The sequence below is a fragment of the Manihot esculenta genome, chromosome 17 (genome assembly GCF_001659605.2).
Source record: "Manihot esculenta cultivar AM560-2 chromosome 17, M.esculenta_v8, whole genome shotgun sequence".
In the NCBI taxonomy this organism is placed as follows: domain Eukaryota; kingdom Viridiplantae; phylum Streptophyta; class Magnoliopsida; order Malpighiales; family Euphorbiaceae; genus Manihot; species Manihot esculenta.
The window spans coordinates 25,605,048-25,622,308 of record NC_035177.2 but is presented as its reverse complement, the minus strand read 5'-3'; the positions used below and the strand labels follow the sequence as shown (position 1 = coordinate 25,622,308).

General features: G+C 35.8%; 1 protein-coding gene and 1 non-coding gene across 2 annotated transcripts; one reads left to right on the top strand and one right to left on the bottom strand.

Annotated features, from left to right (window-relative positions):
- Positions 1 to 10,220: 10,220 nt before the first annotated feature.
- On the bottom strand, positions 10,221 to 14,038 carry LOC110604521 (nucleobase-ascorbate transporter 2). Its single transcript, XM_021742712.2, has 13 exons — positions 13,623 to 14,038; positions 13,414 to 13,511; positions 13,137 to 13,313; positions 12,679 to 12,779; positions 12,494 to 12,569; positions 12,313 to 12,372; positions 11,868 to 12,052; positions 11,592 to 11,688; positions 11,360 to 11,505; positions 11,170 to 11,261; positions 11,006 to 11,083; positions 10,759 to 10,919; positions 10,221 to 10,664 (listed from the first exon to the last, which is right to left on the bottom strand). The coding sequence occupies exons 1-13, from the start codon at positions 13,711 to 13,713 to the stop codon at positions 10,452 to 10,454; spliced, it is 1,575 nt and encodes a 524-aa protein (XP_021598404.1). The 5' UTR covers positions 13,714 to 14,038; the 3' UTR covers positions 10,221 to 10,451.
- Positions 14,039 to 16,564: 2,526 nt separating this feature from the next.
- TRNAL-AAG lies at positions 16,565 to 16,645 on the top strand. Its single transcript has one exon. It is a non-coding gene; the product is annotated as a tRNA-Leu (tRNA).
- The last annotated feature ends 616 nt before the right edge of the window (positions 16,646 to 17,261 follow it).

Genomic DNA, 17,261 nt, shown 5'->3' with positions numbered 1-17,261 from the left:
AGAATCCATCCGGTTTTCCATGTTTCCATGTTAAGAAAATTTGTGTCAGATCCGGGCAAGGTTCTTAATGAGCCTGATGTGGAGATCCAAGAAGATCTCACCTATGTTGAGCAGCCAGTACGGATCCTAGACACCCAGATCAGAAAGTTGAGAAACAAGGAAATCCCGATGGTAAAGTCCTTTGGAATCACCACAACATCGAAGAGTGTACCTGGGAGACACGGGAGTCCATGCTCCAGCAATATCCTCAACTCTTCTAAGGTGAGTATTATGTGTTTTGTTGTGTGGTTATGTTTTATGCTTTGTATGTTCATGTTTTATGCCATGCTATGTTTGTTTGGTGAACATTCGGGGACAAATGTTCTTAAGGGGGGAAGAATGTAATACCCGGCTAGACTCCGGTATCGGAATTCCTACTGTACGATGGAATCTCAGATGTCGGAAACCTCTAGAGGGGTAAAATCATGTTTTTTATAAAATGTTTTAATGTATTTTACGGTTTTAAGCAAGAAAGAAATTAAGTTTTGAATGAAATTAGTCTTGAGAGGAAGACTCAGGTTCGGCCGCTGAACATGCATGCGCTTCGGGAGCGCTTTAGGCCCCCGAAGGCATAAGTGAGGGAAGTCCAGGTTCGGCCGCCGAACCTTAAGTTCGGCCGCCAAACATGGCATGCATGCGGAGGCACGTTAGGCCCCCGAAAGTGGCCTGGCCAGCCACCTATAAAGGGGTCCCTTGTCCGAAACGGGCGAGCTTTTCTCCCCATTTTCGGCCAAGGTGAGCTCTCCGCCGTCCCTTGTTGATTTTGAGCTTCTTCCTTCGAGTTTTCATGATTTCTTATGGATTTTTACTTAGGTTTTGAAGATTTCGAGCTTAGATCGAAGTTGTGAAGCTTGGAGACCTCAGGAACCCATCTTCCCCAAATCTCCAAGTTAGGTCACACTCTCTCTCGATCTTCAAGAGGTAAGAGTCGATCTTGAGCTCATTATATGTTTTAAACAAGTTTTATGAAGATCTATGGGGTAGAAATGCATGATTAGGTTTATGTTGAGTTTTTGGTTTATGTTGTGTTTATGGACAATGTGGGTTGTTTATGCATGTTTGATGTGTTGCATTTAGGGTTTAGGATAGTTTGAGACTCCTATATGCTTGTTGGCTTGAGTTTGCTTGTTGTAGAATAGGTAAATGCATGTGTGAATGGATTGGGAGGTTTTTATGCATGAAAGAGGCAGAGTTCTGCCCTTGGGAAGAACTCAGGTTCGGCAGCCGAACCTGCCTGTGGAGGCCAGCCTTTGGCTGCCGAACCCTGCCTCCGAAAGTGGACTTTCGGCTCCGGAGGGAATTTCGGCTGCCGAAGGTGCCGCCGAACATGCATGAGTTTCGTCTCTGGAGGGAACCTTCGGCCGCCGAAAGTGCCGCCGAAGGTGCATGACTTTCGGCTCTGAGGGGCCTTTCGGCCGCCGAACCTGCCGCTGAAAGTGCCCTGTGCAGCCCTCCTTTGCATGTTTTCTATGATTGTTTTGAGGTATTTTAGGGAGTTTTTGGGGAGTATTTTAGAGTCATGTTCTTGTATATTTGGTCCCTCATTTGAGTCCACCTGTGTAGGTTCGGACCCGAGGAACCGAGGACCTCAGCAGTGAGTCAGCTGCTCCAGTGTCTGGTCAGAGCTAGCCAGAGGTGAGTGGAATAACTCTTTATGTTTTAAAGTAAATAATGAATATTTCAGCATGATTCACGCATCATGAATACCATGTGATATATTAGGGTGTTTGCATTAGTATTCACGAATATGTTGCATTGCATATTATGTTGTTGATGTGGATGAATGTTGAGTGATCCATTAGCCCTCGTATGTTATGTCATGATGTGATGATGATACGGTATGGAAGTCCAGGAAGACCCATTCTACGTCCCTGGCACTATGTAAGAGAAAGTCCAGGAAGACCCATTCTACGTCCCTGGCATCTTGAAATGTTATGTTATGTTATGTAAGAGAAAGACCAGGACCCATTCTACGTTCTGGCATTATTGGAAAATGTAGAGGGCTATTGGTGACAAATTCATCCTTGATGTGATTTGTTGTGATGTGATGCATTTCATGAAAGCATGAACTTTTAATATAATGTTTTATTATTCTGCTCACTGGGCTCTTTAGCTCACCCCTCTCTCTTAACCCCCAGGCTTGCAGGTACAGGGTAGACCAGGAGGTCGGCTAGAGTAAAGTCATGGTCATGTAATAGCTAGTGGTGGACATGATAAATGTTGAAATGTAATGAATAGTATTAATCAGTTATGTAATGTAATGATGTTATTGAGGTATAGAAATTGTGCTTGACCCTAGTATGTTGTCAATCCCTTTTCGGTTACATGATCTTTTAATGAAATGTTTTATGATGTTTATGTAAACCAAACTTAATTTATGTTGTCACCCCATTGGAGCATTGATGAGGACTCCAAAGAGGGGTTTATGTTTATGATTATGTTTATGAATAGTGCATGCACAGGTTGAGTTTGGTAAATGAATGAAAAAAAAAAGTTCAAAATTTTTATGTATGTGTTGATCATGTATGGGATTAAACAGGTTCACAGGATGTATGTCAGGCTTGCTACGGGTCCCGGCGGCCTTATGCCGATATGGATCCTAGCGCCGGTAGCGGTCCGATTTCCGGGTCGTTACACGTTAGGCTTCCGAATGTGGCTCATGTTCGGCCGCCGAACATGCATGCGTTTTGGAGTCGCCTTCGGCTTCCAAAGGTGGCCTAGCTAGCCACCTATAAAAGGCTCCATAGCCGAAAACGGGCGAGCTTTCTCCCCTATTTTCGGCCAACGGTGAGTCAATGCTCTCCCATGGTTGATTTTGATGATTTTCCTCAAATCTTTCAAGTTTTAACGAGTTCTAACTTGGTTTTGAAGAGTTTTGGAGCTAAGATCAAGTTTTGGAGCTTGGAGACCCAAGAAGCTAGATTTCTCCCATCTCCAAGTTTAGATCGCCTCCCCTCTCGATCTTCAAGAGGTAAAAGTAGATCCTTAGCTCATTTCATGTTTTAAACAAGTTTTATGAAAGTTTATGGGGTAGAAATGCTTGTGTGAGTTAGTTGTTTGTTGTTAGGGTAAATGTTGAGTTTTGGGTAATGTATGATGTTTGAGTTGCTTTATGTGTTTGTGTTGGAGTTTAGGATAGTTTGAGACCCCTAAATGCTTATTTGCTTGTGTATGCATGTTGTAGAATAGCTAAATACATGTTTGAATGGTTTGGGAGGCAAATTGTGCATGTAGAGGCTGAGTTCTGCCATTTGGAAGAACTCAGGTTTGGCAGCCGAAGGGACTTTCGGCCGCCGAACCTACCTGAGGAGGCAAGCCTTTGGCTGCCGAACCCTGCCCCCGAAAGTGGACTTTCGGCTCTAGAAGGGAGATTCGGCAGCCGAAGGTGCCGCCGAACATGCATGAGTTTCGTCTCTGGAACCACTTTCGGTCGCCGAAGGTGCCGCCGAAAGTGGCTGAGTTTCGGCTCTGGAGGGACTTTCGGCCGCCGAACCTGCTACCGAAAGTGCCCTGTTCAGCCTTCCTTTGCATGATTCCTATGATTGTTTTAAGGTATTTTAGGGGGTTTTTGGGGAGTATTTTAGAGTCATGTTCATGTATGTTTGGTCCCTCATTTGAGTTCACCTGTGTAGGTTCGGACCCGAGGAACAGAGGACCCCAGCAGTGAGACAGCTGCTTCAGTGTCTTGTCAGAGCTAGCCTGAGGTGAGTAGAATGACTCTTTATGTTTCAAAGCAAATAATGAAAGTTTTAGCATGATTCACACATTATGAATGCCATGAGATATATTATGGTGCTTGCATTAGAATTCACGAATATGTTGTATTGCATATTATGTTGTCGATGTGGATGAATGTTGGATGATCCTTTAGCCCGCACTATGATATGATATGATATGAGATAGTGATGATACGGTATGAAAGACCAGTGAGGCCCATTCTACGCCCCTGGCACTATGTAAGAGAAAGACCAGTGAGGCCCATTCTACGCCCCTAGCACTATTGGAATGTGTAGTGGGCTATCGGTGACAAGTTCATCCTTGATGTGTTTTGTCTGTGATGTGATGCATTCCATGATAGCATATGTTTTAAATGGTTTTATTATTCTGCTCACTGGGCTCTAGTAGCTCACCCCATTCCCTTAACCCCTAAGGTTTGTAGGTACGGGATAGATCAGGAAGTCAACAAGAGTAGAGTTATGTTTTATGTAATAGCTAGTTGTGGACATGAGAAAGACAATGTAATGTAAAGTATAGTACAGTAATGTAATGTAATGATGTTTATTGAGGTTTAGAGTTGTGTTTGACCCTAGTATGTTGGTTAATCCCTTTTTGCACATGATCTGTAAAATGTTTTATCGATGTTTATGGAAATCAAGCTTAATATATGATATGTTACCCCATTGGAGCATTTGATGAGGGCTCCAGTGTGGGGTTTAATGTTTATGATTATGAGTTGTGCATGCACAGGTTAAGCTTGGTGAATGAAAGAAAAAGTTTAAAGTTTTATGTATATGTTTGATCATGTATGGGGTTTAACAGGTATTCAGGATGTATGCCAGGCTTGCTACGGGTCCCGGCGGCCTTATGCCGATCTGGATCCTAGCGCCGGTAGCGGTCCGATTTCCGGGTCGTTATATTAGCCTTTATCGGTATTCGGGCTCATGGCCTTACTGTCGCTTCCACGCTTATTGACCTTGTTTGGTGTTCAGTCTCATTGGCCTTACTGTCGCTTCCCGGCTTATTTTGTTTTGATTGGTATTCAAGCTCATGACTTTGCTATCGCTTCCGGGCTTATTAACCTTGCTCGGTATTCAGGCTCATTGGCCTTACTGTCACTTTCAGGGTTATTAGCATTGATCAAAATTATGCCTCGTGGCCTTACTTCTGCTTTCAAAATTTATCTGCAAAATAAAAACTTGTATAACATATATATAACGAGGATACTCATTGTGAATTCAATAATATTTATCAATAAATAATGTCGCACATGAAAATTAGTTTCATATTTAAAGTAGATATAAATATTAATGTTGACTAAATATATATAATTCAAGGAGTTCAAAAAATAGCGTTTTGTATGCGTAACTGTTTTCAAGATTTTTCAATTTATGAAATACATAACCCTTTTCTTAGGAATGTTTGTTCCAATGTTAATTAACAATACTTTTTATACGAAGTTAACATTTGAATACAACGTATTATGCGTTTGTATGCGCTTTATGTGTACACAAAAAAATAAAATGAATGCCACGAACTAAGTGGAATGTACTATTAAGTACAAAATTCAAGATATTTAATTTTGAATAAACAACCTTAAAAATATTTTTTGAGTACTCCTATTTATGAGAAAAGATAATATTTAAATTAATTAACTTTATTTGCATTTGTATAGTCCTCCCAATTAATTTCAGAAGCTAAATTAATTTAGTTTTTTATTAGTTCAAAGATTTTGAGTACTTACATCTCATTGGTCGAGACTCATGTGTGAGTAAGCCTTTGTAAATTGAGGTGACGTATTATCAATTCCCGGTAGTCTTCTTCCCTACATGGTCTTGAATTTTCTAGGTGGCTTTAGGCGTATAAGCAACGATCGATTTCATCGGCTACCTTGATCATGAACTTTGGTGAGCCTAATACTCTCCATTGATTTGGTCGTTTGTCGACTACATCACCATCTCGAGACTATTCAAAGTGAGCAGCACTTAACTTACTCGACTTGGTCCTGTCAATCTTGAGCTCTAACGTGTGATGACTAGGATCCAACCAACCTGGCTGACTTGGCTATTCTGCTTAATCGGACTGTCATACTCCAGGGAACCCAAGCTCGAAGCTGTCGACTCATATCTGATCAACCTGCTTAATTTGATCGTCATGCTCCATGGAAACCAAGCTCGTGATTGCCGACCTGTCGAAGGTGATCCGATCGAGCTCCTCTACTAACCTCGATGCCAACCCGCATGAATCATTCTAGTGTGACGAGCACGATCTCATGATGGTGTGGGTTCCTATCTGTGCTACACATCGGTGCTCAACTATTCCATGTAAATGCTTGCCCATATAAAATTTCTTGGATGACCACTGCAGCTCAATTTTTATCCATTTTCCAGGTCATGCACATTCATCATACTCACTTAGATAGCTCCGTGCGAGCACAACAACAGTCCGTCTCATTGCTTTTTCATTCCATCAATAGGTCAGGTCAACCAGTTGAACCCGCATTGCATGCTATCGTCCTTTCACCGATCACTGCAACTTAATTTTTATCCATTTTCTAGGTCATGCACATTCATCATACTCACTTAGAGAGCTCCGTGCGAGCACAACAACAGTCCGTCTCATTGCTTTTTCATTCCATCGATAGGCCAGGTCAACCAGTTAAACCTGCATTGCATGCTGTCGTCCTTTCACCGATCAAGTGAAGACCGACTTGCCCAAGTCATCCATTAACTAATCGAAGTTGTCCATCAACCAATTGAAGTTGTCCTACTCGATGTATTTTATTGACTTGCTTAAGCTCTTCCACTGTCCATTTATCATAGTACTTGTATCGTTGATCAGCTAAACTCACCGACCTCGTTTACTTGCTTAATCTAGCTACTACACTCTATGAAACCCAAGCTCGAAACTGTCGACTTGGTATCTAACTAATCTGCTCAATTCGGCCAGCTTGCTACAATTCGAGGATGCAGCTTTGTGGCTCTACCTAGATTACGACCATTAATAATCCCTCTCTCATTCATCTGACTTTTGGTGGTTTGCATTCGAGTGTATTGCTTTATTGTCCCGCTTGTTTTTGACATCTTCTCTCTTAGTATCCCTACCTTCGCTAAGGCTTACAACTTTGCTGAGCCAACTTCAAAATTCGTCTATGAGGTTTTGGGTAGAATGAGATTTCTCGTAGTTGGGTTGTTGCATATCTCCATCTTTCTTTTCACACACACTTTCATATCTTCATGTGGTGATCAATGGGTAAGTTTGAAAACTCTAGAGATAGTAAAATCTCCTTCGTTCCCACAAATGGTGCCACTTGATGAACCGAGATCTAGCAGGATCACCAGATGCGAACACCTGAACAGTAATTTGATTTAATGGGCTGGTCAATGAACTATGATCGGTTTGATGAAAGAAAACGGCCTGCAATATATGAAAAAAAAGGTCAGAGTTTACTGGGATGCCCCGATGAAAATCCTTCGATGCTACAGTCAGATTTGGGACCTTTTAATAATGTTAAGAGAAATAAAACAAAGAGGAGAAGAGAAAAGAAAGTTTCAAAGAGAGAGAGGATGTGTTTCAGGATTTCTACGTGTTTATCAGAGAGAGAGAGAGTTCGACCCATCTTTTAGGTTAATAAAGTGATATATATACCTTTGATCGTTCTGACGCCCTTTGTGCCATATTCCCATTGGATTGGACATTATGCTTTTTTACAAGTATGTCAGGCAGTACATTAATGATGGGTGATAGAAAAATAAATGCGGAACTAGCTAGTTCGTACCTACTGCATGTGCATTTATAATTCCGGCACTGATCGACATTCTACTCCAGTCTCATCAAATCATGCTCGGCTCACCCAGTCTGTATCGAGGTGGGTTATCCTAAGCCACTAAAGTTGATAGTATCAGTATTTAATTCTTGTTTATTGGTATGAGTTTTGAAGATGTCTGCTTGTCCGTTTTGAACTTTGGTAAAGTGAGGAATATTGATAGTCTGATCTTCGTACTTCATATGTCAGACTTTCTACTGTCCAGTCCAATTATATGGAAAGATTCACACAATCTTTCTAAATTTTGTATACACGTATCATGATCTTATCGAATTATATTTTTTATATATTATCGCGTATGATTGGATTGGATTTTTTGGGTAATGATTTATTTGGATTATATGAATACTAGTAAGGCGCTCCACGCTTCCTGGAGTTATTGAAAATGAATAATTTTTTTAAGTAAAGTTAAATTAGAATAATGTAATATGTGTTATAGTCGTAATGAAAAATTAATGATTATTTAGTGATTAATTGAGACAAATCTATTATGTGGTTCGTGAGAATGTTTAGCCATGGTTCTTTCTTCTCAATCTAGAAATATGTTTTAAGTGTAATTTATGATCATGGCAAATAATTTAATTTAATTGTCTTATGTTTCTTATATTCGAATTTGAAATTTCTTATTAACACTTAAAATTAGTTTAAACATTAAAATTATATACTTTAAAATTTAAATATGATTTATAATAAATTAATTCTTTATGGATTTCAAAAATTAATTCAAGAAACAATATATTAATAAAAAATAAACTATTGATTTTAAAATTAATATTTTAAAGTATTACCATTATTAAGTTTTTGAATTTATATATTATTATAATACTTAAATTTTTATTAGTATTATCAATGTTTAAAACTAAGTTAACTCATAAAATTACAAAATAATTAAATAAAATTATTGAATCATCGTGATTTTATCTTTAAATTAAATATATTATTTTAGTAATTTTTAAGGTTAAATTCATAAAAATTTTCAGCAACATATTTTTTTTATAATTGTTTAATATTTAAATATATTATTTTAATAGTTTTATCCTAAAATTTATAATTATTTAATATTTGAATATATTATTTTAATATCCTTAACTTCAAGTTTTAACCTTAATTGAGTGTGTACACAAATATATAAAAATTTTAAATTTCTAAGTAATGAAATAATTGAAATAAAAAAATTATATCCACTTTAAAATTTAAATATAATTACTAATATATAGAAAAAATAAATGTATTCATCCCTTATATATATATATATATATATATATATATATATATATATATATATATATATATATATATATATATATATATATATATATAAGTTTGAGATGCAGGGACGAGTGAGACGAGGGAATGGTAATCCATAAGTAAAGGCTTGATTTATGGTGAAATTAATGAATTTAGTTAGGTCGTTGAGAATTATTAGACTGAAATTAATGAATTTAGTTAGGTGGTTGAGAATTATTAGACTGAAGTTTATGGTTTATGGAGGTTAAGGTTTTGCCGAGAAATTAAAAGAGTTTTTTATAAGTGATGGTTAAAAAATTTATTCTCAAAGATGGTTATCCTAATCGATGTTAAAAACTCTCATATTAGGATATTCTAACAGACATTCTTTCGGATCAAACAGTGAGCTGCTATAGTAAATGTGTCAAGCGACTTATTGATTGCAGATAATTAACTAATAAATATTGAGTGGCTCGACTCATACTCTATTTATCATGCGTGTCACTTTTGTCAATCTTATTGCATGCGCATTTATGGTTCAGCCTATTTATTAGGAGCACTAGTAAAGTTGGCTTACTTATTTCGAATATAATTATGATCCGAGGTACGGAAGGTCTGGTATGTGCATGTCATTATTATATTATTAGATATCAATTATTGATTTTTTAAGCGGAGAAGAGAGGGAATATGAAAAAATTCAAATGAAATGATAAATAATTTAAAATTTAAAATTTAAAAATTTTAATAAAATAATTTAAAATTAACTTATTGAATTTAGTTAAATAATCATAATTCAAAATTTGAAAACTAAGTAAATATTCTAACAATCTAGCTCTCCCATCTGGTTCGCAACCTCTAAAAAGAAAGCCAAACATCGTTGTGCTAAGGAAGTTAATTGTAATCACCAAAGATGCCTAAAACTCCTGCCACGACGAGTCTTGGATAGAAGAAGAATGCACTCCCACTATCTTTGCTGCAGACAAATACACAAATAGACAGTAGATTTGGATATATCGGTAATTAAGGCGTAGAAAGGTTTCGACGAGGAGGCTGCCATATTTTCTCTTGGCTTGCTGTTTTTTTGGTCTTAAAATCACTGGTCATCTTATATTTTAATTAAAAAATGATTAATCAATCAACGTTTTGCGGTAGCTTTGTGGAAAAAAATGTCCATTGACCTTTCTTTTCTTCTTTTTAGTGGGGTAGCTTGACTAACTAGTTATAAAATTCTCAAGTTTCATAATATTTTCAAAGAAATTACATAAATCAATGATTATTTTTTTTTAAATTGGAAAAGAGACTGAACATTTGAAATTTAGATCACTAACTAATAAAATACGGATTCATCAGTTTGTTTCTTTCTTTTTTTTATCTTTTCTTTTTCAAATTTCAATTTTTCATTTTAATCCCATTAGAAATCAAACTGGCTACCTTACTATATTAAATCTGAAGCCCCCAGTCATACACATTGAATCAATGAAAGAGGGGAAGATAAAAAGCAGAGGTACCCATTTTCTCTGCAGGAAAAACATTTGGATCTTTACACTCTTCTTCATTGCAGCAGCAATCACCATATTTTATCCTAAGCTGGAAATGATGTTTTTCCTCGAACATTTTCGTTTGGTGATTATAGAGCCACACTTCATGATGGAGGGAAGAAACGATTGAGGTTGAAAGGAAGTGTATAGAACTCCTCATTCCTGCTGTCTCCATTAAAAGACCGAAATTTTACCCACCATGTCATTCCTCTATCTCTGGCACTGTCCTTGTAGTCAAGTGTGTTGTCCAAGAAAACAGCAACTATCAATGCAACAGTTGGAGATGAGAAGAAGATGGTATTCAGAAAATCATTGAACTGCACGCACCATCAAAGAAAACAATTTGTAAGATGATTGGCCATGGACTCTCCATAACCAGTAAATTTTGAGCAGGACAGTGTGAGAAATTACCCATCCAGCTCGAGTATGAGCAGGGCCATGAAAGGCCTTGGCTGTGTATTCTCTGAAGTACTCAGGGATGGACAAACCCAGAAAGAAAGCAACACCGGTGATGAAAAGGTTCCGCATTGAGTTCATGTTTGTGAATTGCAAAAATGACAACCCCACCGAAGCTGAGCATAACACAAGAAACATGAAAAAAAAAGTCAGATAAAACTATAATACAAGTGCGATTAAGAAAAAACTGCAAAAGACTCACCAACAAGACCAAACAAAACACAGTACACTGCAGCAAAAATGGGGAAGGGTATTGATGCAAATAAAGCTCCAAATTTTCCTGCCAAAATTAAGGAAATTTGTCAAAGCTAAGAGCTTAATTTAAGAGTTAATGTATCAGACAACATGATTGGCTGTATCACTCACCTAGCATGGAGAAAAATATCATAAAACCAGCTGAGATTTGGATAACCCTGCGGCTGCCAACACGAGTACTTCCAAGCAGCCCCACGTTCTCTCTGATATTTTTCTCAAAGTTAGTCCAGAAGTAATAAATTGGACAACTTCCAGAGAATGAACAAACAAACAATGAGAAAGCTATATCTCAAATACTTACACAGAGACTGAAGACCCACTCAATGTTCCAAAAAGTCCATCCAGAAGAATCCCAATGCCCTGCCAGCCAATACCACGGCTAAGCACATGAGCTGGAGGAGGCGTGGCACTTGCTAGACGTGACGCAGCCTTATATGCTCCAGTAGACTGGGTAAGAAGAACTTGAACTTAGTTTCAATTTCATGCAAAATAGTGAAGTCAGTAAGATATTTATATCTAGTTTGTATGAGTACCTCAATCATTGAGACAATTACAGCAGCCATCATTCCAAAACAGTGACCAGCATCAAAAGTAGGAGCACCCCACTGAAGAGGATATGGGATCTTTATCCTGAAAGCAAAAAATGTCAAGGATCTTTATCCTATGTTTCAGCATTTTCATTATCAGTAGAAACTGCTCTTGCATAAATGAGAGCTACTGTGGAAATATTTTCAAGTCCCTTGTGAGATTATGTTTTAGTCCACTACTAGTTAACTACAAATATCAAAGCAAAAGCTTAGGTTACCAACCATGGGGCAGAAGAAATGAGATAGGCCTTGTCTGTTCGACAATTAATTTGAGTGAGATCCGGACGGTGTTTGTATGCACCACTGGCTGTCAAGAGGTGTGCATATGCCCATATCACTGTGATAGATATGAGGAGAGCAAACCGCTCTAGTATTGGAAGTTGTCTTGTCTGAAAGTTCTTCAAGTACTGTTCACAACACAACAAAATTCAGATAAATTAGAAAAACATAGTTCTATATAGACTTTAGTTGTTGATTGATGAAAATAAGAACCTGAATTGGGATAATCAAACACACCCTGAAACAGTATCAGAACTTTCTTTCTCTTCTCTTGTTTGAGAAAATTATGCATCTCATGTTTTAGTTGAATAAGAAGAAAAAAAAATCCTTTGGATAACTTTGCAAAATATATATTTTTTTCAATGATATAAAGGGTTAGCAGTAACACCTGGGAGAAGGATATGAATAGGATGAGCATGGGAACGCCAACCTCCACGCACCGTCCAACCTGACGCAAATTCACAAAGCAATATAAACACACATTGCATGGAGTGAGGATTTTGCATAGTTGTGAACATTTAAGAACTTAAAACAATGGCATTTAGAATTAGAGCTGCAGCTATATATACCACTGGGAAGCCTCTATCAAACAGACCAAAACCCACTAAGGAAATGACTGGAACCATTCCAAGTGGACTAAAAAACCTGAAAAGGTTATGTCAAATAAGCTCAATAAATCAGTAAACCCAAAAAAAAAAAAAATTCAGAAATTCGTTTATTTGTGTCACTGAATTCACTTGAGGCAGAGCTGCACCTTGAACAAATGGCCCACAACTGACTGTACCCCAAAATTATCTGTATGCTTGATGACACTATTAGAGCACCTTGGACTGCTCTCATGGTGTTGAGAAATCTCTACAAATACATACAATAAAACCATTAGTACTTTTTTGCATTAAAGATGGCATTTTATTTAGATAATTATACTTTTTCATTCAATTAAGAAGCTTGAATTTATATACAGTGGCTTGACTTACATTCAATTAAGTGCTTGTAATAATGGTGGAAATGTTAAGTTTGAAGTGTCTGTAATAACAGTATTGGTTTAATCTACTAAACAGTGAAACTTAGCTAATTAGGCAAGTGGGTCAGTCATACATTTGACTAAAAAGAATTCTCGATGTTCTCGCCAGTGCAATCCAACATAAAGCAAATATGGAAATAGAAGGTGAAAGAAAAAAAATTGAAGGGGCCAAGAAAAATTAAACTAACCACGTGATCGTCCTGAATGCTCATCAAGGAAGGGTCATGAATGATTGATATGATTGGGACCATAAATGCATATGACCCTCCAATCACGGTAGGCAAACGCGTCCCAAACAATGTCTGAAGAAGTGTATTGATCCCCTCCACAAATAGCAGAGTCTGGACCACCCTCACTTTATCACCCTGGCCAAATCAAAATCAGCCCAAAGAGCCAGGGTTATAATTTGATGCAAGCAAATCAAAAGAGGAAGGAGCATGAGATAAATTAATTAAATGAACTCACATGATCACCACCCATCAAAGGTACTAGAAATGAAGGGATCATAACAGCAGTTCCTAATGCCAGAATGTAATGCTGGAAACCCAGAGCTATAGCTTCCCCTATTCTCACATACAACAAGAAGAGTATTAGCTGCTTAATTATAAAGATACCCAGAAGAAAAAATTTGAGCTTTATGGAAGAGTGGGAGAAAATAATAGAAATGAACATACCCCAAGATGGGTTGGAGTCAATACAGTACTCTAAACCTTGAAGCTGGTCCATCGGCAGGTGACTTATCTCTTCCGGTTTTGGAGCTTCCATTGCCTATACCTTCTTCAAAACTCTTGTTAAGCCTCTAAACTAAAATGGATATCCTTCTAAATGAATGAAACGATAGACACACACACACACACACACACAGAGAGAGTGAGAGAAAGAGCGAGGCTTCTCAGGTCTTCGGTTAGTGAAAGCAAAACCACAATGCAATGTGAAAGTGAAAGGTAAAGCAGAAAAGGTTAAATAAAGAAGGAAGAAGAAAGTAGAGAGAGAGAGAGAGAGAGAGAGAGAGAGAGAGAGAGAGAGAGAGAGAGAAATTAGTAAGAAAAAAATTGGCAGTTGCCGCCCACTAAACTTGGCCTTATGAAGAGTTTTTATCTCCCTACCATGTCTGTGCTTGCTTTGCTCTGCTACTGTTACCTTTTTGATTTGCCAAAGCGTTAAAGTTTCCGTTAACTTTTTCATAATTCCCAAATTGCCCATAAAGTAACTTCCAAACTGAATGTTACCGTTGCTTACTGCCTTCACTGTTTGCAGAATTAATCATCTATCTGGCTCAAACTTATCTACAGATTTTATTACCATAAAAAGGAATACCAAAAAATGAAAAACAGCAGAAATTTGTTTTAAATAATAATGTTCTATCTTTTGCTGTGTCTAATTTTTCTTACCTTAAAAAGAGTTAAAAGATTTAAAGATAAAAAAAATTGGGAGAAAAAAGATATGGGTATTAATGTTTCTTTCAGTTTTCAGTCAAAGAGACATCTAGGAACTGGTTGTCATAGTAATGCTTGATTTGATTGGTAGGGTAATTAATCCAACCTTCCTTTTTTACTTAGTATTAATTACGATTGAGTTGGCATCACTAATAAGGTTAGCAATATTTGGTTAAAATTAAAAAAAAATTAAATTAAACGGAATATTTTTATTTAATATAAAATAAATTTATTTATATCAAATTTATATAAACACAAAATGTAAAATAATGATAGATTTATATAAAATTACATATATTTATATTAATGAGTTTATATAAACTGAAATTATATAAAATTTACATAAATATCGGTAGCATGTAGAGATGTGCAGCATTCGGTTGAAATTAAAAAAATTGATCGAATCGAATTAACTTAAAATTTTAGTTTAATTTTTTATTTATTTCGATTCGATTCGGTTTTTAATTTAAAAAATTTCAATTTTTTCGATTTGATTTTATTTTGATTCGAAAAAATTAAAAAAATCAAACCGAAATAATTAGTGTTTATAATATATTATTTTTAATAATACAGAGAGATTAAATTATATTATAATTAAAATATTCTAATTAAAATTTAAAATATTAAAAATAAAAGATAAAAATTAAAAAATTTATTAAAAATTTAAATCGATAAAATCAAATTAAAAAGAATCAAATCGAATCAAATCAATTTAATTTAATTTATTTTTTAATTAAAATCAATTTTATTGATTTTTATAAATATTAAAATTTTAATTTTAAATTTATTTAATTCAGTGTAATTTTAAACTCAACAAATGCCGAGCCAAACAAACGCTTATTTCACTTTATAGAAGATTAAGAACCGGCCGGTGGGTCCTCTTTTCTTCATTTTACTGCATGGACCCTACAACAAGGTCTTTTGTTTATTTAAATATCTTAATTATTGATTTTATACGAATTTAAATTATTTAATAATTTTAAAACGTTTTTAAAAAATGAAATTCATTAATTTTAAAAATAAAATAACATTAAACAGTACAAGTATAGAATATATTAAGAAAATAATAAAAATTATTAATTATATATTTTTTAATATATACCAAAACAACTATATATAGGTTTTATTTCTGTATTATAAATCGGGAAAAAACTTCATCGTGGAAACAAAAAATATATATATATATATAATTTCCAAATGCAAACTGAAATGTTTGCTCTTATCCATTACGTGATATACTGGAAAAAAGAAAAAAGGAAAGAAATTTTTTTTTTAAAGTTGAGAAAAGTGGGTTGAAGAAAAGAACTGAACAAGCTGAGTCGGCCCCAACGTGTGAGGTTACAGAAACAGAGCATGAATCTTCAACGTCTCTATTTCAATGAAAGACAAGTAGCTTAGAAATCTGAGCTCTCTGATATCCAGATATAGCATGTAAATTCACTTTTTCTGCAAATGCAGCATCCTTCAACTTCATGTTATCTAACATCTGACCTACAAGCTTAAAATCAATCACAAAATACAATGGAAAAAAAAAAAGTCTGAAACTGAAAGAAAAATATTTGTCTCTTCTATTTTGCTTATAATAAGGAAAATGACTAGTCATTTTTTTCTCTCTCATTTGTCCACTGTTATGGATCCTCGTGTTCGTGCTTCATTAGGTCTGTTTTCTCTCTCATTCGATAATTTTTCACTGAATGATATCAAAAATTGGGTGATAGTGGTAGTGCATTGATAGTGGTGTTATTTACGGTGGCTTTCTATTCTATTTTTTTTTGTTTATTTTGTTTTGTGCTATTTATAATAATTTTTTTTGTATGTTTTGTGCTTGATGGTATATCCTATAATTAATTTTTTGGTAAGTTTCTCACCGACTATGGCCAATTCGCGATAGCGATTTAGAATTAACTTTTTCAACGGCCAGTTTCTGGACTTGTAATTTTAGATTGGTTCCTGTAGAATTTTACATAGTATTTTTAGCCCACTGAATCTTTTAATGTAATTACTTTTACATGAAAAAAAAAAAACACATTAATTGAATATTCTTGCTTCCTGTTTATTGCTCTTCATATACTTTCAAGGAGAATATTTAATTTAATCTATAAAAAAAATTCTATGTAAGTCTTTAAAAATGTTGTTCATTACATTATAATATGTAATTGAGAAGTGTCAATGCCAGCTAGGTTGAGATGGCCGAGTTGGTCTAAGGCGCCAGATTAAGGTTCTGGTCCGAAAGGGCGTGGGTTCAAATCCCACTCTCAACACATCACTTTCCTTTTCTGTGTTCTTTCTTTTTTATTTTTCTCCTAGTCCTTCCCGTTCATAGGTAGGAAACTCCAAAACTGGTTGAAACGAAGAAGAGCAGCCATGGACAAGGACCTGCAGAGGAATAAAATTATTCTTGAGAGAAAAAAAGCGGTTATGAAGGAGATGAGCTGGAGGAGTAGAATCCAGTAAAGTAGTTATTTTGCAGACAATGGATCATCTTATGTCACAAGATTCCAGTAAGTACCATGTAAAGAAAAGCAATCTTGTACGACATGCTCAAATCAACATTCCATTTGCAAAATGCATCATATTTCATGTTTCACTTTCCCATACACAAATATAAAAGTGGTGCCGCCTTACAGGATACTATAATCGAGTCGTCTGCAAAATTGTAAATACAATCAAAATCGTATTATCATCAAACATCTTTATATAATCATGAGATAATGCAATGGAGAAAAAACAGTGGAGGTAATAATTAATAATGTGGAGTGGTTTCAGCTTCAGACCTTTGATGTAAAGGATTATTGTACAGACTAAAGGAGATGGAATGAGGAAGAAAAGACTGCTAAGGAATATGATAACTAAGATACCTACAGTCCAAAAGAGAGA